Genomic DNA, 24,931 nt, shown 5'->3' on the forward strand with positions numbered 1-24,931 from the left:
GCGAGAGAAAAAAGAAGGCGGGCCCCGTGACGTATGCGTCACGCGATCCTCCAGCTCCGGTATCGGAGAACGCAGGGATAGAATTTCGCTTGCGGAGGCTAGACGGGGCAAATAGAAAGAGTGTCTATGTTAGCGGTGACGCTCGCCTCCTCAAATCGTCTGTTCGCGGCACTGAAATATTTCGATCTCGGCTATTAAAGGGACACTAAGTCGACGTGGACTGTTTAAATTCCCCTCCAGAAACGTCACAACGCTTGTTTCACGCCAAAAGAAATACTTAGTTTACGAGAAAATTGCATCTGAAGGGTCTGAACACCTTTTTCAGAATTCAAATCTCCTGCCACCCTACCGGGGCAGTGGCGACGTTGCATACGTCATCACCGCCCCTTGCTTCAGTCGGTGAGTAGAACGGCACCCGACAGGCGGCGGTACCCAGACAAGACAGATAAAGACAGAGCGGCGGATTCTCTGCTGTAGCTGCTTTTTGGTCAAGTGGCGTAGACCGTTCGGGCATCCCGCGACATCACATGGGATCTCTGCTACTTGCAGTTTGTGCGAGTTTCGCGAGCCAGCAATGCCAGCGCAGCACTACACGAAACGCGAAAACGTGGGCGGCGCGGAGTCGAGAGAAAGCGAAAACAATCGACCACCTGCGTCGTTGTCACGGGTAATTTCAACGAGTTCTTTTGTCTAAACATAAAATAGAATTGGACAAGTAGCATTTTATTTCGTCTTATAATACAATACAAGGATGTTCTGTGCAACGAGTGGTTGAGTACTAGCGGTGGTTGCGTACTAGCGACAGAATTTAACAGAGGAGTGCTTTCGTCATCGGCAAGTACTTGAATTTCCCGGGGGAGTCTCTAATCACGTCCCACAATAACCTCAATTTCTCGATTGTTAGGGCTCTGTACGCAATAATATTGACGCCTTAGAGATTCTCGAGCATTAATCTATCACTTCAGCTTGACTTAATATTTGCCTTTGGTGTCTCTGTAATTGATGAACCAATTTGAAAAATTCTTGAGGTGAAATGCTCCCAAGAAGGCACGTAACAGCTTCCAGTGTATAACGAAAATTTGCTATGTGGCCTGGTGAGGGGCCCTTTAATATAGGTTAACCTATCGGCATTAGTTTGGTACTCGGAATAATAATGCAGCACTTGGAGTCAATGTCCTGTTCATGCCAAAATGAAAAATGAGCATTTATGTCGAGCGTTGAGTAAGACAGTACAGTATTCCACCAAAAACGTAATATGAACGCATTAGAAATGATTCATCATAAAGTTCTTTCTATTTCTCTTAAACAGTGCACTAGTGACTAACCACCAGTGTTATTATGAATATAGTAGCTGGTAATATTCAGACTTAATTTGCAAGAATGGTCTAAGGATGTCACTAAAGTTTCTGTGTTCTTGCAAGAATAAATATGAACCTCACTCTTTACCTAGGACCACTGAAGATGCAATAAGGCATTTTCATACTTATTGCGAGAACTGCGAGAACTAATGATATTGTAAGTTTTAGTTTATATGTCTCGATTGTTTATACATACTTATAATTTATAGTCAAATCCCTTTATAAGGAAGCACCTAGAAACTCCAAAATTCGTTATACAAGTCACTTAGTTGTAAATATTGAACACCGTACCACTTTTAATAATGCCGTATAAACATGTAAAGCCAAAGAAAGCCTTTACTTAGCACGAATCAAGAGACAGTTAAGACACAAATTTTCTTCTCCGCTTTTCGTTCAGTGGAATGTGCAGCTGCAGCCAACCTCATGCAGCTGATGCAAAGTACAAACGCAGAACATCAATTTCCCCTACTGCCTTCCTTGTCAAAATTCTCGGTCAGACCGCGGGCTCTTTATCACTGCTACTTTTGTCGACATTCACCTCCTCTATCCCCTTCAGTGGTTTTGACAAAGTTGTCTGTCGCTAGTTTTGAGCATATATCAGAATTGTGCGCGTATACATGCATGCATACATACATACATACATATTATATATATATATATATATATATATATATATATATATATATATATATATATATATATATATGTGCATACATGCATATGTGTGTGTGTGTGGGGGGGGGGGGGGGGTCTATCATAGATACGGCGCAGGGTGCAGACCCTTCCATGTGATTGCTGTGGAGCTGACCAGTGTTCCCTATGAGTACCACAGCTCAGAAACAGCTGTGGAGGGAAGCAGCGGTGCCATTACTTGCATTTGTTGCAAATAAGTAACAAATAAGCTGTCAGGGAAGGCTAAATTCTTTCGTTGTACAAGTAATTTTTTAAACATATTTTTCACCATAGATGCGTTCAGAGTACATACGAAGAGAAATTTCCCCTTGACATACAGAGTCCTTCGTTACACAAGTAATTTTATTGTCAAGGGTCATTGCAGAGGCATTCGACTGTACTATGTTCAGCTGACTTCTTTTGCACAGCCTCAGTATACTAGATAGAGCTTAGTCTAGTTCAGAAACTTGTTCAATTCTACAAAGAAATAAGTATGACACGCAACAGAATCATTCACATCTGCGACACCAGATGCATTGGCGGGAGAAATTCACGCCACATTTCAGAAGGAAAACAAGATTGCCCATTTGTTAACTTCAAGCGCAACTTACGCACGAAAAAAAAAAGAAGAAAAATATGGAAAAGCTTGTTTCACGGTGCTCGTCATTTAGTCATGCCGCAGAGTTGACGCAGCTAAGGCGCAAGGGCTTAGGCTGAGATTCACAGCAGTGCGCAAGGTTTGCCCGTAAGCCGACTGCCCATTCGCTAACGCCGTCCCGCGTTATGCTCGACCGGCGCCAGACTTGCATTCATCACAGACAGAAAGCAATAAAACGGATAAAGCCCGGGAGCACAAAGCGAGAACAAATATAGTAGTTTGGCGCATGCTTACGAGGACGAATGATAAAAACAAGGAGAGAAAGAGAGAGAGAGCTCGGAGATAAAGAGCAAAGGGTGACAAGAGGTGCGCGCCACGGGGAGGGGGGGTGGAGGGACGCGGTGCAGCGAGGAGGACATCTTATCAAGCATGCCTGAACGGCTTTGCCAGGCTGACGCGGCGCCGTACAAGAGCTCATTTCCTCAGGCCGCTCGTGCGCACGCACACACGAACGCCGAGCAGGCAGGCAAGCAGGCGCAGCGCGTGGTCGAGAGCACGCCAGCGAGTTGGCCGACTGGGAAAAGAACCCGCCGGTGGCGGCTCCGGGGCACGCTCGCCCATTTCCGCCTTTGTTCCCCGCAGGAACAAAAGGAAGCGGGGGAAGCAGCGGACGGAGCCAAAGGGGGAGAGAAGGGAAGCCGAGGCAGTGCCCGGGCTTCAAAACCTAGCAGGATGGAGGCGCAGGAAAAGAAGTGCGCCTCGCTCGGGCGCTTTACGGCGAGCCGCGGAGGCTTATCTGGCGGGGGCAAGCCGCGCGCAAAAGGGCGTTACACAAGGCGGTAAACACATGCCGGCGGCCATAGCGCAAACGGCAGCGGTAGCAGCAGCAGCAGCAGCGGCGCGGATCTTGAAGGACGTGGCCGGCAGGAAAGCGGCAGACAAAAGAATCGGAGAGAGAATCCCAGCGGCAAGCACGACGCCGTGCACAGCGTCTTCGCCGAAGGAAGGCAGCGCCGACGCGTCGCGGGCTCGCTTTAGCGACACGAGGAGAGGAGGCTAAGGAAAAAGAGGAGGAAGCAGCGAGGCGAGGAGGCCTGACAGCCGGCGAGCAAATTGTCGTACACCGGCGGACTGAAATAGCGCCCGGGGCGCGAGAGGGGGGAAGGAAGGTCGTGATACGCGAGCACACAAAGGGCAGCAATGTTGGACGAAAGGCGAGGGCGGATGGGCTCGCTGCTAAATGCGTGCAGCGAGCGCTGCCGTCAGCCTATCGGCGAGGATAAGTCGCGAGGCTGCTCGCGCGCGTCGAGCGGTGTGGCGAGATTGTCTGGGTGCCGTTGAATGGCCGCCAAGCAAGGTCCCGTTATTCTTACGTTCGCGGCACAATATGTACAACGATGCTGTAGGCGAAAGGGCCACAGCAAGCGTGATAGAAGCCTACTTTAAAACGCAGAGGCAAACGAATGCAGAAAGTATAGTATCTTCAGTTACAACCTGCTCACAAAAAGTGTGCTGTAGCAAATATTTCCGACAGATTTATAGCACAAAATGCAAGAAATACGTTTAAAGTAGACGACCTCCTGAGAACACAACCACCACCCTCGGTAGCGCTGCACGGTTTTAATGAGATAGTTAATACACAGGCGAGAGAGCGAGAGAGGGAGAGGAGAGGGACTACATACCCGCGCAAAGCAATACGACGGGCTGCGAATAAGGACAGCGAGATATAGGAAAAGAAAGGTGCAAGACAACCCGAGAAGAGTAAATAAAGATTCTGCGTAGGAGGGAAAAGAAAATAGACGAGCAAAGGAGGGCGTAACGTAAGACTCCGGTAGGAGGGGGGGAGGGGGGGGGGAGGCGAAGAAGAAAGACAAAAGGCGGCTCAGAAAGCAAACAGCGAGGCCAACGTCACGAAGTTGCATATTCGGCAGAAGGGGAACGCGGGGGCGTTGCGGGGAGAGATAGTCCGGCAAACAGGAAATGGCCTCGCTGCTCGGCAAAAGCACGGATTTATTTATAACGCGCCGTGCATGTGCGCGCCGAGTCAGCGTGCAGGTCAGAACAAAAAAAAAAAAAAAAGAAAGAGACCATGAATGACTTGAGATATGGTGCCTCCGCCGGCAACAGCCGGCCACAAATCGAGCATAGAATTCGAAGATCTAACGAGGTTCGCGCGGCGACCAGGGAGCAACGCCGTGACATCTCTCAGGATTACGGTGACGTGGCACGAAACGTTTGCCGGCATGTTCTTCGCCGTTTAGCGTGCGTTACTAAACTGTATGTTAGGCCCATAAAACTTTTGCGCATGTTGCCTAAAAGCAAAGCAAACACACCGCACAGAACTCGGGAAAGAGGAAACTCAGTCCCTAGCTTATTTGTCCAACCAGCGCCTCTTCGTTTATAACGAGGGCAGTTACACACTTCGAGCGCATGCTGAATGGTACATTCGTCCATACTTAGCTAAGGCTTTATAAGTAAGGCTCTCCCGGGCATGAACTTTTGTTTGTTTGCCCCGCGGCAAAGTACAAATTTCTTTCCTCCTTGAACCTACACTTTGCACTAAACCATGAAACGCAATGAACTTCGCTCTCCTGCAAAGGGTGCACAACGCAAGCCACCGAAGTGTGACGGCAAAGCAAAGACTAAAACGTAAACGAACACAGTCGCAGCGCAAGGACGAGCAGCTTAGCAACTACATCTTCCCGTCCCCCTTCTCGCCTTGCTCTGGACTCGCATTTTGCTCTTAAAAAGAAGTTGGAGTTAGCTTCCTACGAAATTACTTTTACGCACATCAAGCTAACTCCCATTCCTATAATTTCGGGATGGAAGGCTATAGGCGGAAAGAAGGCTTTGCGTGTTTCGTGAATTAACTTGTCGCGCACATTTTCCTTTCAGTTCTTCTATTTTATTTTTTCTGTACCATTTGCATTTTCTTCCTTTCTGTGACCAAGCCTCCACTTCTACCAAGTACGCGTAACCTTTTCAAAACTGGCCCTCCTTTAAAACGCTACAACGTAACAACGCGCAGCGGCAGAACACAACCGATCTTGCGCGAAAAAAGGCGCACATCGGACGTATCGGCGAGTGCATTCACTACGGCCGCATTTTCGCACACCTTTCCCACCAATTCGCGACTTCGCCCCGAAATCCCGCCGCCTCCGGCGAAATCGTCGCCGGCGACCAAGGTGGCGCCGCCTACTGTCGCCGCAGTATCGCCCTGCCAAAGACTAAAACGGCGCGACCTGCTAGCAAAAGGAGGCAATAAGTAACGCCGCAGGTGTTCCACTCCTCGTATTCCCTCTCCTTTCCTTTTACCAAGCTCCGTCGCGCGGTGCGTTGATCTTGAAAGGAAGGCCGGAACCATTGGTAATTAACGGGGGAGGGGGGGAGGGGGGAGGGACTCGTGCGCCTCATTAATTCACCCACTTAAGGGAATCGCCACGCGCGTCGTCAGCGAGTCTGGTTGCCGCCTCCTCGGCGCACGCACGGCAATTCTTTCGGGCGGTGCCGCCTCGACAACTCTCGCTTTTTCCCTCGGCAAACACGGGCGGCGGCCGCTGGCTCCGGAGAATGGCGGTCGGCGAAGCGCACCTTCCGAAAGACAGAGTGCGGCGGGCAAGGAGGGCAGGCGCGCGATTCCTTTGCGATAATGACGACGCGTGCGAAACGCAGCCCCTGCCCGAGACCACCAACCTCCGCCCTCTGCATCGATACGGCCCCCTCTCTCCCGTCTTTCAATCCACTCTTTTTTTGTTTTTCCCTTTCACTCGGCTCGGGCAAACAAGCGCACCGGTGAGAATGTGTACCGATGCAAACGCGTCGCTGCCGCCGCTCGGAGGAGCGGTATCGAGAGAAGTGAGAAGCGCCTGCGGCCGGTTTGCAGCGAAGTAGAAAAAGGACGCAAACCCGTTTGGGCTCGACACACTATCCACGGCTACCGATGCATCTTGTGAGAGCGAGCTTGATGCCCGCCCGCGTACGTTGGATACGTGGTGGCCGAATTGGAAATTCAAGCGGGAAGCCTCGTGTAAGCAGCTTCAACGCGACGACGACGTTCTAAAATGAATCCAGAAAAAAAAAGAACCTGCCGGGCAAATTAAGCTTAACAGTCACCTCGATAGGGAAAGTCACCCGCTTTCTCACGAGCCACGCACTGGATGCGTCGATTGTACGAGACGTCCGCACGAGGGTTACAGTGTAGCACGTGATACCTGTTTGCTCCGACAACGTACCAATAGCAAACACAGAAAGCGGAGCAATAGCATAAACGACTAACTTTTGGTGCCTAAACGGATTAGGCATTTTAGTGACAGCGCAAAGCAAGTTCTTAATTTATTTCTCTCTCTCTCTCTGTCGCGCTCTCTCTCTCTCTTCCTTTATCATTATATTTTTTGAAGCTGAAAGATAGAAAGAACGAGCACATGGGCGTCGCTTCGTTCGTAAATCGAAGTCTCCGCCCAGTATTCGGCACACCAAGCCGCAGCAATTTCAGAGATACAGGGTGCGGAAAGAGTCGAGCGGCGCCCCCAAATCTTCAAACGCTACCGCGCCTAGCCCGGCACGGCTGCGAGAGACGGCGCGCACGAACTAAATGATCGAGTGAAAGACATTGCGGCCTCTCCTGTCGCGTCCTACACGGAAGAGCAGCCATTCGTTTTCATTCCGGGTTAACAAGACGGCGTGCGAAGTGGCGCGCGTGACAGAACAACGAATCCCGCGGCCAGTCCCGCCAAGATCCGCTGGTCGGGGGCTAATAACGGCGCGAGCTCGGGGGACCACCGCGGTCCTTTCTCGGGGCTTGCTCGGGGGCCCTGGGGCGCGACTCTAGAACGAAACGTGTCGAGGACATCTCTCGCACGGCGACGGCGAAGAGCAAGCTGCGCGCGCCCGGTAGTAGCCAAGCCACTCCGGCGTTCGCTTGACTCGAAGCCGTTTCTCTCTTGACGCTGCTCTTGTTGCCACCGGCTTTACACACCGCCGAGGCAAATGGGAGTGGGGGGCGTTGGCAACTACGACAGCAGCACTGTACAGGTCCCAATACTCGGGTCTCTTCTGCAACGCCGTTGCCGTGCGGGAGTGAGTGGGCCGGGAAGGAGGGAGGGGCGTACAGAAAGCAATCCGGAAGAGCTCATTCCGGGCCGACAACGAGTTTAAGAATGGCTCCCGCGAGAGAAAACAGTAGTTCTATTTGTCGCCGGCAACGGGTAGTACGGGGAGCATCGCACCGCCTGCGTCGCGCGGCGGCTACAGTATAAGCGAGACACACGCTCAAAGAGCGGCAGTAGCCTGAAATAAAGGGAGAGAATGAAAGCCTACAAAAGAAAAAGAAAACAAATGAAGTCGTTGAAAGGAGCTATGAAGAAACTGGAGGCGGGCGACGCGACGCTGGTGCGCGAATTCCTTCGTTTGTTTCTTTCACAAGGCGCACTCCTTTTTTTTTTCTTTGCTACAGCCCCACTTTCGCTCTTTCCGATCACTGTTCGCCGCTGGCTTCCCATCTTTCTTTCTTTCACTTCATGGTTGCTTCCTTGCTCTCGTTCTGTCTTTCACGCGCGCTCTTATTTGTCGCCACCTCCGTGGTGCCGCACGCCGCGCGTTGTTTAATTTTCTTTTTATCTTCCTTTTTTTTCCCTGTCGGGAGGTGTTTCACGCGCTGGCCTCGGGGCACGTTTTGCCTTTCTCCCGCGCGAGCGTGCGCAGCTTGAGCAACGTCGAGGTGTATCTCTGTCGCTTTGAATGTTCGCCTGGGGACGTCATTTCCGCCGAGTTGTCCCCGAAGTGGCAGGCTCGGCGTTCTCCAGTAGCCTCCTTCCCCCTCCGTTACGTTCCCCTTCTTTTCCTTGGACGCCGAAAGCTCTAGCGCACCTTTATTATTTTTTTCTTTCTATTTTACGCACTTCTCTTTTCTTTTTTTTTCTTCCCCTCCCTCGAGCGAACGCGCCACACGCCCGAGCTCTGGACCCTTTCACTTCTATTTCGCGATCGCGTCGACAGGCGAGCCACAAAGAAAACGAACTTGGAGGACGGGGAGCAAAACAAGAAGGTAGAGAAGAATAAAAAAGAAAAAAAAAGTGCCCAGGCAAATCGAGGTAAAAGAAAGAGAGGAGGAACGGGCGAAAGAAATAAACGACCAGTCGGTGGGCGCGTGCACAGACGCCGCGGGGATGAAGCAACGTGGCGGTCGGTCGGTCGGTCGGTCGGTCGGTCGCCCCGGTGCACTACGTGTAATTGCGCCGGCTAGCTGCTCGAAGCTATACACAGTCCCGGCTTGGAGGAGATAGCGCGCTGAGAAACGGCGGCTCCGGCTTTTGTCTACGTTTATGTTTCTTTTTTTTTTCTTCCACCCCTTTTGTTCTAGCAGGCTGCGGAGAGAGCGTTGCGCGCACGTAGCGTGCGTGCGTGCGCGCGTGTGCGGCTTCGAGTTTAAGAGTGCTGCGGGAAAGCCCCGCTGCTTCTCTACAAGGAAAGGGCGTCCTCCGTGAAGCAGGCGCAGCTTGCGCCTCTCCCCCTCCTACCGCCCCTTCCCTACCGCCCGTCCAGGTAACGCGCCTGCAGAATGCTGCGCGCTCGGTATCTTGCCCTACATATCTACCTCGCACATACTTTGTCGCACGCTGTTCTTTCGGACCCGAGGAGGCAACCTGCGCAAGAGACCGCCGGTCCCTAATGGCTCGAGCCGGCGAAGACGTTTAGAAGTTAGCAACACTTTGCGCCCGACACCTGATTACTTACAGGAGGGAGGCAGGAACGCGCCGAGAATTTCGGCAGCGTAATCGCGTTACGCGAATGAGGAACGCGAGCACTGCAGGGTGTACAAAACGGCACGGATAATGGCTGGAATGAACGCAACTGCAATTAGATTTGTCACCCCTGGCAAGCTTAATCTCCACGGTGGCGTAACAGGGTGTGAGCGCGCAAGTTTATGCGCTGCCACTTACCTGTTCTGACGGAGGACGAACTCATACTGAGTCATCTGAGGACTTAAAAAAAAAAAGAAGAACGGCTGCATCCTGAAGGTGCAGCGACTCCCGTTTCACGCATGCATGGTCATGGACAAGCCCCGCGTTCTGGCACCTTATGTTATGCGCCATCAGTTCGCCGAATAGCTGCCCCTATCTATAGCATCTCTAAACAAAAGCCCTGCACGATCAGGTTAGTTGCCTTTAGAATCACGGCAGGTATTTTAAATTAAATTTCGGTGTTTAACGTGCCAAAACCACGATCTGATTATGAGGCACGCCGTATAGCGGGGTACTCCAGATTAATTTTGACCACGTAGGGGTTCTCCAAAGTTGCAGCAAGATATAGTACACGAACGTGTTATTTTTTTTTTCATTTCCCCTCCCCCCCTTCCCAAATGCAATGCAGCCGCGGCGGACAGGATCGCACCCGCGCCCTGCTGGTACTTAAATAACTGAACGTGTCCAAAGCGAGCTTCAATCCGGAAGCCTAGCCTCGCCACAGCGTTATCAGTCACAAAGAAAGTAATTCTGTTAAACGTGCAAGAAATAATAACGAGTACGGTGATTAATTAAAGAAGAGCGAGAGAAAAAAAAAAACACCACGCAGTAGGAAATATTTCAAGGTTGGCCAAGTTGGTAATGTTTCAGCCTAGAAAAGTGCGAAACAACTGGGCCGACAGAAAAGTGCTGTATTTCTGTGTAGCCTTTCAATCTGTACCATTCTTTCTGACATTTCTAAAGCGGTCTGTGACTGTGTCTACCGTCAACTTTAGTAAAACCTAAATTTACAGCTAGGGGGAAGCACCGTCAATTTTCCGTAGAAAGCGTCCAGTGATGTAGTAATAAACAGGACATAAAAAAAACGAAAGAGAGAGAGAGAGATAGCTCACAAAAAAATAAAAGAAAGGAAAGAAACATCGCCGACGTATCCCGGCTTAGAGCGAAGGCAGAGAGAAAAGCAAAGAGAGAGAGACAGGTGTCAGACCAGAGGGCAGCAGCACCAAGAGAAGTGCCAAACGATCGAGACGCCACGGGGATCAGGTGTGTTTTATAACAGCCAATTGCGATGTGCCGCAGCTTAACGGCCCACAGGCACGTGCGAAGCTCCCAAGGCAAGGCTCTTCGAGCTCCTCCGCCGCGTGACCCGCTTCTTTTCTCGCATTACTGTTTTTTTTTTATTTGTACCTTATCCTTTTCGGTCGGTTCGGAGCAAATGAGAACTGCCCACTTAATTGATCGATGACGGTGCCCTGCGCACCCTTAGAGCCTCGCCGCCGCCTCCCTCCCTCCCTTCCTCGTACCTTCACGGCTGTGCGCTGACGCCCCTGCGCTTCGCTGGAAAGCCACACTCACAGAAACGGGAAAGCAGGCGGGCAACCGTGCGACACACGGATGGTGCGAGAGACGCGAAAAAGAAAGCAGGAGGAGGCTTCCCGAAGCTTATGGGCTACACAAGGTAAGCAGTGCCTGCCGGACTTTGGAGGAAACTGCCGCTGTGCTCGCCAAAGAAGAGCGCAACGAGCTCTTCGATTTGCCATTGATCTCGCTCCGAGGCCCCGCGCCACCCTGCCAGTTTCTATTGTGCCCCAGCTAGCAACGGCATCGCCGTTTTCTTTTGTGTCGAAACAGTGAGAGCTTCGCAGGCGCCTAGCACACCTGGGGTCGGTGGATGCTGCACCCTCTACAGGCTATTCGTTCACATCCAAACTTCGGTCGTGGAGGAGGGCTCGCGGGCGTTGCATACGCTAACGGGTTCCACGGATTGCTGCCATCAGGCACATACATATTATAGTCAAATGAACGCCATGAAAGCCTATACAAAACAGAGATTCACGGGAAGATGGATACTTGAGGTGATCAAACAGTGGTCTAATAAGGAGTGCCTCAGGCAGGAGGAGCCGACGTTTGGGCCGCGGTTCACCCGTCTTCATCGGCGCAAGCGGTTGTCACCGCGACGGAGACCAGGTGCCCTGGTAGAAACATCGGCGAAACATCCTTTGTTCGACCGATCTGGGTCACGTGCAAACCTACAGTTTCGCCAAGCGAAAATCTGGAGGCCTGTTTACTTCTTGCGGGGATTTATTCATTCAAACTGAATAAATCCCACGTTTCAGTCGCTCTATGGTCATGCCATGACCCAAGCGCAAAAGAGTGGCTAACGAGTTGCGCGGGTGATGCATTTCTGAAGGAATAAATCGTGCTCAGTACGAAACCTCGAGACCTAAACATCACCCTTTCCATCATTACCTACGTCCGCACTTCGGCTCCTTGGCCGAGCAAGTGCTCAGCCTCCATCTTCCTAAATTTTGGGTGAGACCTTGTCCTTTGTTTTACGGTATAGGAAGACTTCATAGCACATTAGCGGGTGCCGTATATCACACCTTCCCCTCCTCCTCGCCTTCTTTCATTTTCGAGAAGACAGCGAACGTCATTACAATTGCGCAATGTACCTATGACGACACAGAAGGCAAGAGCTGCATTAATAAATTAAATATCGCAAGCATCTAAAGGACTAGAGAAAGAAGAAACAACGAACCACTTCTTATTGTCTCGGAGCGCACATCAAGGCATCTATGAACATGAATGGTGTTCAGGCACTGAATTTTCGATTTACGTTCCAGAGTAAGTATTCGTGCGAAAACTATTCATGAGAGAGGGCGTTACCCTACTTTTTCCCAACTTTGAAATGAATAAAATATGAGAGGAACATTCGGCGCAGAGGAAGGAGCGCTTGAACTGCAAATGAAGCGAGAAATACAAGCAGGGGACGTCCTGCGGGGGTTACACAATCGGCGGCTGCTAATAATTCAGTAGAAACTCGCATAAAAAAAAAACTGGAGAAAGAAGAAACGCATCAAGCTCGGAGAAACTCATTTTGATATTCTCCTCGGCCAAGAGCGAAAAAACGAAGCGCAGACAGAAATGAACTCCTCCGTCAGATAAGAACAGGCAGGCGAATTAGAAGAGCACAATCATCGACTACGGGCCAAGCACCGAACGACAAAAACCAAATTAAACCTTCCATAACTGTGCCGCGCGTGGGAGCGCACAGATATTTCAAAAGAAAAGGCAGATCTATATAGACGGGAGCGTAGGGATAATGAAGACAAGAAAAAAACAAAAGAAAAGAAGTGCCTGCCAGACAGTCCCGGCTCAAAATGCCAGACGCATCTTCGACTAGACCAGGCCTGCGGGGCTCGCCAAGAGGGAAGAGGGGGGAAAAGAAGAAAGAAAATGAAAAGAAAAAAAATCGACGCGCGAATTCCGCGCCTGCAGAATGCCCCCGCGCGCTCAGACAGTGGAGTAGGCGTGATAGCGCGAAGGCATGGAGCCCGGACGGCAATGCAGGGCTGCACTACCAGAAGGGCAGGCGCACAGGGACGGCCGCTAACGAGCGGCACGCTGCGAGGAACAGAGAGAGAGAGAGAGAGAGAGAGAGAGAGAGAGAGAGAGAGAGGGGCCGAGCGCTATATATATATTGACGCACACCGCGTGCCCGCGGCAAACCGTTTGAGAGTCCAAGAGTAAGCAGAAGAGGCCGGCCATAAGGAGAAGCTCTGGCACGGCGAGCGCGAATTGACCAACAGAAGCCGGATGTCTCGTTTGGAGGCAGATCGCGCGGCGGCGGAAGCCGCCTATTTGTCTTGGCATCGACAGACCGCCGCTCAGTCGGCGATGGGAGAGCGAGGAGTAATTTCATCACTCTGGTCCATAGATGCGTGCCTCGTGCGCACGCTTTAACAGTGTCTCGAAAGAAGCAAATATAGGCGGAAAAGGGGAGGGGGGAGAGGCGTTGACAGCACAGTGATCAGTCATCGCAAGAAGGAAAGCCCAATATAAGGTTGCGTTACCATCGCCGCCATTTTGTAGATAAGGCGCGCACGATTTTTTTTTAAAAAAGAAAGAAAATCGATGCCTCATAACCACGTGTAAGCTTGCTGCGAGTACTTTGGTTGAAAAAGAAGCCGCTAAAAATCCGCTACACGCCAAGCGTTTCGCACGCTGGCTACAGCGTTAGGGCTGCCAGACATCCTGGACTTCACGGGACTGTCCCAAATTTTACGAAAAATGCTCGACTGGAACTTCGCGATGCCTCTTTGTTTTCCGTTAAAGTCCGGCAAGACAGAATCACGCTCCCCGTCGCAAGCACAGTGAACAATGCATATACGCCTTGGAACTACCAAATATTCAATTCTGCAATGACGTGTTCTTTATGCCCGCATAAGTGACGTTCTAGCGAAATTAGTATTCGCTATGGCTGACATATTGTCGACGCACGACAGAATCGAACGAAACGCGGAAACTAAAGTCAAGCATATAAGTTCCTCCAGAAATGAGAAGCTCACCGGCCACGAGTAAGGATCGCGAAATGTAGTATTGCATGAAATATCCTCCTCCTGCCCTCCTCCTCCTTACTAACAAGAGGAAAAAGTAAACGCGGTTTTACAAGTACGGCAAGAAAGAACTCTGGAAGGAAAATTGGTGCGATAACACTAAGAGTAGTATACCTTTCTTTTAGCAGTGCGGGCTGGCTGCCTGAGCGCAAAAACACACAGGCGAAAAGATTCGCTGCAGGAATAAACCGACTCAGCACATCCTAATGGAGTGCCTTGACGTTCACCCAACCAGAAGCGTAGAAAACGTTGAGCTTCCAGAAGCGCAGGGGATCAAAGCCGGTGGGAGCGTTACTAAGTGGTCTGGGGTCTAGACTAGCAAGATGCGTGATGCGAGAAACAGGAAAGAGATGGAGCCAAAGTCGTTACAGGCTTATAAATTTACGAGATGGAAAAGAGACAGGCCGAATGCTAGACTGCAATAGGTAAAGCAGTACAACCTGATCGGCTCAAGCAGGCTATAGGCGACTATCTGTCGCCACCATGTTTCAGAGAGGATGTCATCACAAGTTATTAACGTCATCCGTAGCTCTGCACAGATGTCGCAGCACCGGCGATACGCGAGTATCTCTCTTGGGACTCGAAACAAGAAATGCGGCGCTTTTATTACCAAGTGCAAAAGATGCGCACTTTTTTCTTTTTTTTTAATTGCCGCACTGGCTACAGCAGTGTAACACACCACGGTATGCGCACTCACGTGTTACGTAGCCAGCTTATATAGTAATAATGTTAAAAAAGGTGGCACTCGCATATTTTGCCGCCAAGCATCGGTTCAGCGCAAAGAACGCGAGAAAGGTGACGATCACTGCAGCGCGAAGCCTAAATATAGGCCGCTTTGCGCAACGAACTGCGCCGTACATTATCATAGTGCTGAATACAAACAAAGAAGGTAAACGTAGGTCAACGTAGCGATAAAAAGAAAAGAGAAGAAACTACGCACAGGTGCACTCCGTACAGCGTGCCGCCTCTTTCGTTCTCGCCCTCTTGAGTCAACAGGATACATGTTTACAGGAAACTGATCAGCCTCCGACAAAATCCCTTTATCGCTTAGCCAATCAGAGAAGGGGCATATTTTACAAGGGGCTCAAAAGCCTATACCACTGCTGGTGGTCACTTCTCTGTACAGGCGGCCTCAATAATTTTGCGCCTGTGTGCGCCTCGATCTGTCAAACGCGCAGAGGCGACGATAAGCGAGAATCATGATCGTTTAACTCGTTGCCGGCTCTCGAATAATTAGCCGCGAACTGCAGGCCGATGTGAAATAGCTGCCGGCAACCTGTCCAGTTCTGCAATGATTTTAGCACACACACGCAATGACTGCATGCGTGTTGGGATTACCGGAGCACCTGCAGCACGAATCCGTACGGGCCTGCCCCAGGAATTTAACGCAGAGCTCTGCCAACTTCGAGGCTGGTCGTCTGTCGGGTTGTAAATCAGACTGTCACGATTACTTAACGAATGCCTCTGCCTAACCGTATGGTATGGTACGGTAAACCTTTATTGAGGTGCTGCAGACCGTGAGTCATCACGAAGCGGGCTGTTCCCACGTGGGAACCAGAGGGCCAAGCCTTTCGGCCGCATCGCGGGCCTTGCTGGACAGCCCAGAGTTGGTCAGCCAGAAGAGGGCTGCGGAGAACAGCCTCCCATCTGGCCGAGCTGTTACCGATGATAGAGCGCGACCGGGCACAGCGCCAGAGCATGTGTTCTAACGTGTCTATTTCTCCCCAATCGCGGCAAGTACCATCGGTGTAGGTGAACGGATACATTGTATGCAGGAGCAACGGATTGGGATGGCACGAAAAAAAAAAAAAATGTTCTTCCGGAAAGCCGAAGGATATTGAGCAAGGCGCACATGGCGCAGAAAAGAACCGAAATTATCTGGCAAGATTTGTTTGTTTTTTTTTCGTCTCGGGTCAGGAAACGCGAAGTCAGCCCCTATGTGCAAGCGAGTTGGCAGCCTCATCCTTGCCCTACACTTCGAACGTCGGTGTGAACGACAGGGAATATCAAGGCGTTACTTCAAGTACACACTATAACGCATTCTAGCAAGTGAGTTAATAATATTGTGTCCGGGATCGGCCAAACAGCTCCGTACAATGGTTAAACGAGGTGATATTATTAAAAAACCTGGCGATACAAGAGAGGGATATCGCTGAGAGTTCCGACAGAATACGACGTTGAAGACAAATTAAATTAAATTCTTGGGTTTTACGCGCCGATCGAAACCTCGATCAGACTATGAGACATGCCTAGTGTGTGTGTGTGGGGGGGGGGGGGGGAGGGGTTAGATGGAGGGACTCCAGATTAGTTTTGACCATCAGAGCAAAGTTATTTAATGTGCACGACAAGAGCGCCTTTGCCTAAGACAAGAGCGCCTTTGCATTTCGCCCGCCATCGAAATGCGGTCACCGCGGCCAGAATCGAACCCTTGATCTCGGGCCTCGCCGCGCAACGACACAGCCATTAAGGTACCGCGCGGTGGGTAACAATAAATACTGAAATGAGACGCAGACTGCTAAGAACGAACGAACGAACGAATCGAACTTTATTGCATGCGCTGTGGGACCACTGGGACATTCGCGGCACGAGTATACATAGGGGACTGCCCCAATAGAGAGAGAGAGAGAGAGAGAGAGAGAGAGAGGCAAGCAGCTTTCGTGAGATACTGGAGATGTTAGCCTCGCGTTTCACCAGACATGCTACTCGAGATGCTGGGTGATGATTATGATACATACAGTGATAAACACAACAGCACATGCAGTCACACACACATATATATTTAAACTGTAGAGATATTTACAAAGTTTCATTAGGCTCGTCGCCCGCAAGAACATCAGCAGTGCTTTAGTGGCGCGTAACGCACTGGTGGTGCTTTGCCATGGACCGAGAATGGGCGGAGAAATTAACGCAGAGTAAGCTTAAGCTGTTATTGCATTTAAATAAGCTACACTCCTTGTGTAAACGGCAAATGCATGCTATTATGTTGACGGGAAGTATTGTTTGCTACCTGCCAACCCCGTATTGCATGTCTTATAAAGACTGTGCACGGCAATGAATCATTCTCCGCACCGATAACAAGTAGGAGGCGGGACACTGGCGGTCAGTGCGACCAGCCCATGACATGCTGCGAATCTAACGCCTATACTCTTGCGATATATTACCCGCACCATTTACCTTGATCGAAGGACATTTGAGTGCTCGTAAGCAACAAACTCTCATATTGCGCGCACAAGCAAAAAATAAAAATATTTTTTTTTTTGAATGTAAGACATAACAAGTGCCGTCGTACTTTCAGCTGCACGCAACAGATTCCGGTCAGATTTGACCGAGGTCCTGGCACAAAACCAGCGTAGCAGACAAGTCTGACAACGATGCATGCCACAGTTTGCCTAACTTGCGTTTAATAATTGCTGCTCGCTCGAGTCCTGCTTTTGCAGAGAGCTCGAGAGTGGGTGGCGACGACAGTTCTCGACGCTGTCCAACGTTTCCGAGTTGCTGAATCAACGCAGAGGAGAAGGAAAGAAACGCTGCTATGCGTCATTGTATCGAGCACGGGGTAACGAGTGAGGCGGACGGGCCAAGACGTTGCCGCCCACGCTTGTGCGGAGAAGCGGCACAAGCTGAAAGTGCTGCGCGTTTACGTATACCCACCGCGCCAAATTAGTGGGTCTATATTTAGGAGCTTTTTTTTTTTCTATGTAACAGCCGGCTATATACGTGAGGGATGTAAGCCAACGCTGCGTGAGCCTAAATATCCAGAAAGTGAAGCACTCTGGTCACTAGCACTGGCGCCTGCTTATGAAGGCAAACAGCCAGAGCGGAACCTTAGCTTTAAAAAAAAAATTAAATATTACAAACAAAGGGAGACTATGCCGCAGCCTCTGTAGCGGGCTTGTTTTCTCTTTGTCTTTCTTGCTGCGCCAACTCCTATACCTGACTAAGCTTAACCGGCTAAGCCCAACAATATACACGTCCTCCCGAAGCGGCAGGGCTCCAAGGCTGAAGCGGTTCGACTGACGTGAATTCTAGATAGAGCATGAGCGAACGTCTCGTCCAAACAACATCCACAAGGTTCCACGTCGCAGCAACAGCATATCATACGTATTGCGCTGTCTTGTTTACTTTCGCTTACGCCGCTAAAGGCAGCTCGAAAAAAGCAGGCAAGCCAGCACTCGCCGCTCAATCCTTTTCAATTTACCACCGGAGTTCATCGTTTTTAACCAACCCTAACGTGTGTGCGAACTAGAGCGTTTTGACAAAAGGTACGCTCCCCAAACCCAGTTTTCTGATTATATAGTTACGAAAAATGATCGGCGCGACGCTGAGAGAGAGGAAGGGAGAGGAAGCGTTTGATAAAAACGAAGGTAAACGATAACTGTGATCTAGATTAAAGGGTAGAAGCGTAGTTTGGCAGGTCGAGCCATATGCGGCTAGAACTGGTAGCCGCTGTGTTGCACGTACAGTTATTTAGCGAGAACGGAGCAGATGGCCGCAGAGTATTTGGGGGATTAATTAGATCAGAAAATGCGCAGGGACACGCGGAACCTGAACAGTGCAGGAGCAATAACACGGGGACGTGAACGAGACGGGCCGAGCGTTGTGCCATCCCCGTGTTGCTTTGGCGCTGTTCACGTAAAGTATTAACTACCAACTAGCCCAGTCAGCCACTTTACTATACGTAGGTGCACGACCGAGGTAATTGGAGATACCTGGCAGAAAGTCCCTGCCCTGCGACTGAGCCTAAAATAGGCACGTGCTGATTGTGAATTACGACAACAAAATTTGAGGAGACCAAAGGGCCTTGCTTTGTCTTTCCGAAACTGCTGTTTGTGTTTTTATGCCACTGCTGTGCCTGTTTGATGAAAGGTGCAAAGAGAAAGATACTAGACTTTTGTCCATAGCTCTCTGCATACTAGTTGCTTCACCATAATAGGAAAATATAGTCAAACTGCTACAAATGCCCATATAATACCAATATAGTAATACTATGTAATGTCATAAACGCATTTGAATGTGGCGATGGGGCTACTTACTGGACGCCCACGAGAGTTGCCGCAGCATTCCGAGTTCACCGAAGGGGAGCACATATGCACTACGGGGTAGTCAAAGAACCGTTGTGAGCGATTTGGGGACTTATTTTCGGATGGCCACCTTCGGAGATATCACATTTAGTGCGTGCTAATTAGCTGGTTGAGAAAAACCGACTGCGCTGATTGGCTGGATGGCCCAGCGCGCCGCGTACTACGTCACTCGAGCGATAGTGCCGCCGAAAGTGGCCGTCCGCGAACACGTCCCTTTTAGTCGCGACAGACACGCAGACACTTGGGATGACAGACGACGCAATGGGACACGGCAACGCGCTTCGTGTTTAATCCTTCCCGCGGGTTTCAGCTACCGTCTCTGTCGTGACGCCGCGACCCCTGTCGTCGGCGAGATGGTAATCGGGAATGGCCGCGGTGATTCAGCTCTCTTCGGCTGCCCGAAACTGCATTACGACCGCGAACGCGCGATCCGTGTACAAGCGTCGACCCCGGTGGCTGTGTGCGCACCGTTACGGCATCTGAACACGACAGCGAACGATGCAAGCACGCAAGCAAGACGCAGACAGCAAGTGCAGCCGCTATGGTGTCAAGGCAACAGCATTGGGCAGGGTTGTGCGCAGTTTGTGTGCGAGCGAGAGAGAGAGAGAGAGAGAGGCAGGCTCGCGCACTCACCTTTCCCTGCATGATCAGGCGGACAGTGAGGGTGACGGAGGGGCCGTCGAGTGCCTTGGTGTCTACAGCTGCCATGGTGGCTGAGGTGGTGGTGGTGGTTGCGGCGGCGGCGGTTGGAGGAAGGACCGGGCAGGGCACAATGGTGGCTGGCAGCGGAACGGGCACGGAGGGGCGCTGCGCACACGAAACAGGCACAGAGGAGCGGGGGTCACGATCAAGGTCTCGGCGCAGACAGAGAGAGACGGGCAAAAGCAGACACGTCCGAACGCAAGAGACGCCGGCAAAGCGCACCGTAGAGTCACTGCTTCGCTGCCAGACATCAAGGCGGACAGCTAGCGGCACCCATCCACCACAAGCCCACGCGAAACACCGGACGACGATCGACCACTGACTGCAGCGTCACGTCAGCCGAAATATGCGTTGCGTGGAAAGTGTCTGTAGACGAGGTAAGGTATACGGTTCGCTCCACGCGTTTCGCGGCTTTTCCCTCAAAGTTGTATAGCTCAATCGACAAGCCCAAACGAATGCCAGAAGTGTTCCTCACCAGTTCCAAAAGGCGACAGCGAAGCACGCAAGGCTGTTTCTCGATCATATCGACGAGGCAAGGCCCGCGGGCAAAGGCGCCTCGCCGATTTGCGCAGTCTAGCTCATTCTCGTCCATGTACGCGATAAACTGTGAACGTCACCGGAATCTTTACGACACACGGTAGTGGGACAGTTCTTACAGCCTTCCATCTCCGGGCGAAACTCCGCGATAAGCGTTGGCACGACTGTGCCTTGTGTTTGAGCACAAATTAGTGGCCGCCACAATCGCCGCATCTCCGAGCATAAATGCAGCGACGACTGCCATGCTGCCAAATGACACGGCGTCTTCCAGCTGAGCGCCGCGCGGACTTTGGGCGCCCTACCAACCCATAGGAAGGGGTGCAAAAGTGCAGCACAACTGCCGCCATTCAATTTACGAACTGTTTGGTACGTGCTTTTTGCCCAGTGACAAGAAATAAACATTGCAAGACGACCTAAACAAGAACTACACTTGTATGCACATCACAAGAATCGCGCAAATGAAACTGTATCCCCGTGGCAGCTTGCAAAAAAAAAAAATTTTATACAAGGTTTACGGACGCTTAAAACAGCTTCGCGAAAGCGACGGCAAGTTGCCGCGCAGGAAGATGTCGAGTGAGAAAGGTAAAACTTCCCGAACGAGAGTCACTACCTGTGTCGCTCGACAGCTTACTCTTCTACCCTTTCTTCGCGCTCATCTTCCCAATGCAGCTACACGCCTGGATCCAAACAGAACGCCACATCTTTCGAGTGGCAGGCAAACGTTCGATAGAGGGGGGGGGGGGGGGGAGACTCACAGTTTCGTCACCCACGGTGCACCGTTCGTGCATAGTCACTTATAGTCCGCCGAGATTGTCTTCCACCGAAAGGCGCACTGAGCTGCACACGGCCGCTTCAGAAAACACGCGCTCGGCGCGACGAGCACAGAGAAGAGACGTACCCGGCACACAACACTAAGCAAAGAGGTTTGAGAAGTGCTCGAAGGGGGGGACGAGCCCGGCGAAGAAGGGGAAAGAAGAAGACTCGAGCGTCGGGTTGAGGTGGGGGAAGGGGGGGGGGGGGTGTCTTGCTTGGGACGAGACAAATGGGGCTGACACAGACACGCCGTGCCTCCGGCACCCAGGACGACACGTCGGAGATATGCCGCGACGCGGCGACGAAAACGCTTTTCATTTTCGACACGAGTCCCGAGGAAGAAGACGGCAGAGGGGAGAGGGCGACCGAACCGTTTTAAAAGCTCGTGCCCGCAATGGCCGCGGAATTGTCACGGCCGCGCTCTTGCTGCTCCTTGCCCCCTGGCCTCGTTGTCGCGAAGACGAGAGAAACGAGGCGCGCGTGCGGCGGGTTCACTGCTTCTCGCGGTGCTGTGGTGCCAGCTATTCCTCCTTCCTGGAAATTAGCGCGCGAGAAAACGTGCGTAAGGCTGCAGCGCGAGCCTGCCTCGTTCTGCGTCCACGACGCGTCACGCCCCGAGTGGCACGCTATTTACGCACACAGCGGGGGTCTAGGCCACGAAGATACGCTGTCCTCCAAGACCCGGGGACGACTCGGGAGGATCGCGGAACTGGTTTCGACGGCGATGACACACACTCGCGGAGCACGATACCGTAGTCTGTGCAACAGCTGAACGTTGCGGTCCCACTCAGTACGCGCCCATCCGACATCGTAATCGTGTGTGACCAGCCGCACCCCATCGATCCCCGAGGCTGTATGTTGATAAAGCTCTATTAGGCAAATAATCGGGAGCACTGTTGTTCCCGGTCAAGCCGTCATCACTACCTTTGCAACAAGGAGCTTCGCGTTGTCGACCCCGCTGCCTTCCGGAATAAAAGGATTCCGACAACATTCGGACCTGCCCGTCTAGGGAACTAGGGGCATTTCTGGAGCTTAAAGGTGCTTAAAAAAAGTCACCCCCCCCCCCTTTAACCCATATTTTACGCTCTTCTATGACTTTCATTATGTAAATAAAACTGCTAAGTTCTATTAGGCTGCGTCATTGCCCGATCTTTCGACTCCTGATACCGTCGGTCAGTCTTCGTTCAGCTGCCACGTCGTAACAACAGCCCACCGTAGCTGGACGGCGAGGCCAATGTTTCCATATGCCGCATCGTTCGGCAGCTGCCACCGTACAACCAAAGAGAAAATGCACAGAAAGCGAAGAGCCAATTAGCTTTCAAGGAATAGGACGTGGCGAAGGCGTGGCGCAACAGCGATATGCGCGCCACCGGCTCCGACGCGCCAAGCACGCGCGCACTAGAGCTCGACACGCGCCCGAGTCACGGTGGGGCATCGGGACCGAACTTACAATGCGCCTTAATTTTATAAAGTTGCTAACTTATGCTGCCGTTGTGCAGTACGTGTTATAGGTCACAAATCTGTCGCATATGAGCTTCAGCGAGCACGCGCTGACGACGTGCTGCAGTTGTCACCAGTTTCATCTCACAGTTCTAAGGGCACCTTCGTATGCCTTGTAGTCTCTCGAGAGGCCATATAGTTAACCCCCAATAAACCAGAGAAAAGAGCGGAGGCGAAATGATGCTATAACAAGTATATCTAGATGATCAACCACAAGAAAATTAAACGCGCAATATGGCTACTAAAACAATTTTACGTAAAATAAAGAGCGACTCCAGGGGGACGCATAGCAAGACGTACGCATAGTAAAGCGTCGCGTTGAAGTTAAAAAAAAAAATGGGGAAATTAGACAGCGATAGAGAGAGAGAGACTTCGACGAACGCGCGCGGAACTGGGATATCTTCAACACGCTCACGGAAGGCTAAGGGTACTCTGCGCCGTCCGAAAAAAAAAAAGAAAATGGAGGCACAAAAACTATAATGTGAACAAGGGGAACATCTGAGACGTGTGCTCATTACCGGCTCGCGTTACGGCTAAAAACGAGGCCTTGCTCTGTTGACGGACGGAAAGTGTACCTAAGCGAGAATATAGAGAACGCACACAGACCGGAGAAACGCGTACAAAGTAGCACAAACCAGCGAGGAGCTTTAACGGAGAAAAGTCGAAACGTTTCGCTGCTGTTGCCGAAAGCGGCGGGTGCACGGGGGCCGTCGAAGCACGATAAGAAGGAACAAAGAGCGCGCTGACGTGAAAAGCCCAACATCAGGGTAATGAAAACCGAATACACAGGCGGGGCCGCGTAAAGAATACAAAAGCTCGAGAATTATGGAGGTGGCGACAGAAACAAATAAGGGAAAGAAAGCAGTGAGCGACAGAGAGAAATGCAGGGCAGACGTGAGCGAAGATGAGGGAACCAACCGACGAGCCGCGTCCGTGTTTAGGCGCCTAATTTAGTTAAGCGCTTGCGCTTAATCAAGTCTTACAACAGGTTCCGTCTGCAGCGCAGCGCAATCTAAGACGCTGGGCAAATATTCCAAGCAGATTTTGCTTCGGCGAATCTTTTCCGACGTTTCTCGCGCGCCACATCGCTCTACAGAAATGCTTCGGTCCACTTTCCTCCTCGTGGATGTGCTGCAGTACAACTGTCTTTTCAGACACTCGTACGCATACATGCACACACACACACACACGCACACACACACACACACACACACACACGCACGCACACACGCACGCACGCACACACACACACACGCACGCACGCACGCACTTAAGACGAAAAAGAAGAAAGCTGAGAAGCAAGGAGATTTCTTCACCCACTTGTTTACCCAGAGAGTGAAAATCTCTCCTTGACCCCCCACGTTCCCCCCCTTCCCCAGAATTTTCTTGTTTGCGTCCATCGTATAAGCAGCTCAGATTGGGAGCGGTCCCTTACGCGCGACTACGAGGGTTGGATTTGCTGAAGCGCCGGAAAATAGAGCAAACAGACTAATACGGATACAAATAGGTGCACAAACACGCGAGGTCATTTGAAGTCTAATGAGGTGCCCATTCGCAAACATACAAAAAGAAAGCAGAGAAATAGAAAGACGAAACAGAGCATTGCAAGCAGTCATGTAAAGGAATTAAGCATAAACCGTAATCCGTGTGCCACGGAGCATACCTACGACATAGAAAAGCATGCCAGAGGGTGGCAAACCAAACTTTCGCTAGATCCACGTCCTGTTCGTGACCAGTCTATCCGGCCATAAGATCTTTCTTCTTATGCAGCCGGTCGTCCTCGGGAAGCACCCCTCTTCTCGCCCCAGCAAAACTTTGCTCGTGCAAAGTACTGCGCCTACACAGCACCCGCAAGGATATATATATATATATATATATATATATATATATATAAAGCAACGTAGACAGGATTACGATTATTTCGGTCGAGAGCGTCAAGAAGTATCAAATCAAAAGAACTCATCTTCTGAAAACTATATGTCAAGGCGGGCAACATAATCCACGTCGGGACAAGGAAACGGAGCTGGGCAGGCATCGATTCGGCGCTTCATATCGTGCTCATATCGAAACGAAGGCGTACGGCACGAAATACTTTTGCAGCCAAACGAATTTATCCTAGAAAGAGGGAAGGGACAAGAATAATAAAACACTGAGAATGGGAGTATCAAATCGGATGGTCTTGGATCAATGGAAATCGTCAGCAAATAGGGAACAGGCACGAAACAGCCAGGTGGGAGAAAAGACCCTGTTCTGCAAGCACAGACGAATACGATTCGCGTTGCAAATCGGCTTAGCGTGCGCCATTCGTTAACGT

The 24,931-nt window shown here is 51.1% G+C and overlaps 1 protein-coding gene across 12 annotated transcripts in view; it reads right to left on the reverse strand.

Annotated features, from left to right (window-relative positions):
- The window catches only part of LOC135902051 (poly(rC)-binding protein 3-like), a 458,527-nt gene that overhangs the window by 49,602 nt on the left and 383,994 nt on the right, over window positions 1-24,931 (reverse strand). For 11 of the 12 annotated variants that reach the window (XM_065431947.1, XM_065431948.1, XM_070537070.1 and 8 more), the window contains one exon: window positions 19,699-19,872. In XM_065431947.1, coding sequence (XP_065288019.1) covers window positions 19,699-19,872 — 174 coding nt within the window. Of the gene's footprint in view, window positions 1-19,698; window positions 19,873-20,242; window positions 20,375-24,931 lie in introns of those variants that run through there. The other variant, XM_065431945.1, reaches the window with a different exon arrangement.

This window comes from Dermacentor albipictus, chromosome 4 (genome assembly GCF_038994185.2).
Source record: "Dermacentor albipictus isolate Rhodes 1998 colony chromosome 4, USDA_Dalb.pri_finalv2, whole genome shotgun sequence".
Taxonomy (NCBI): domain Eukaryota; kingdom Metazoa; phylum Arthropoda; class Arachnida; order Ixodida; family Ixodidae; genus Dermacentor; species Dermacentor albipictus.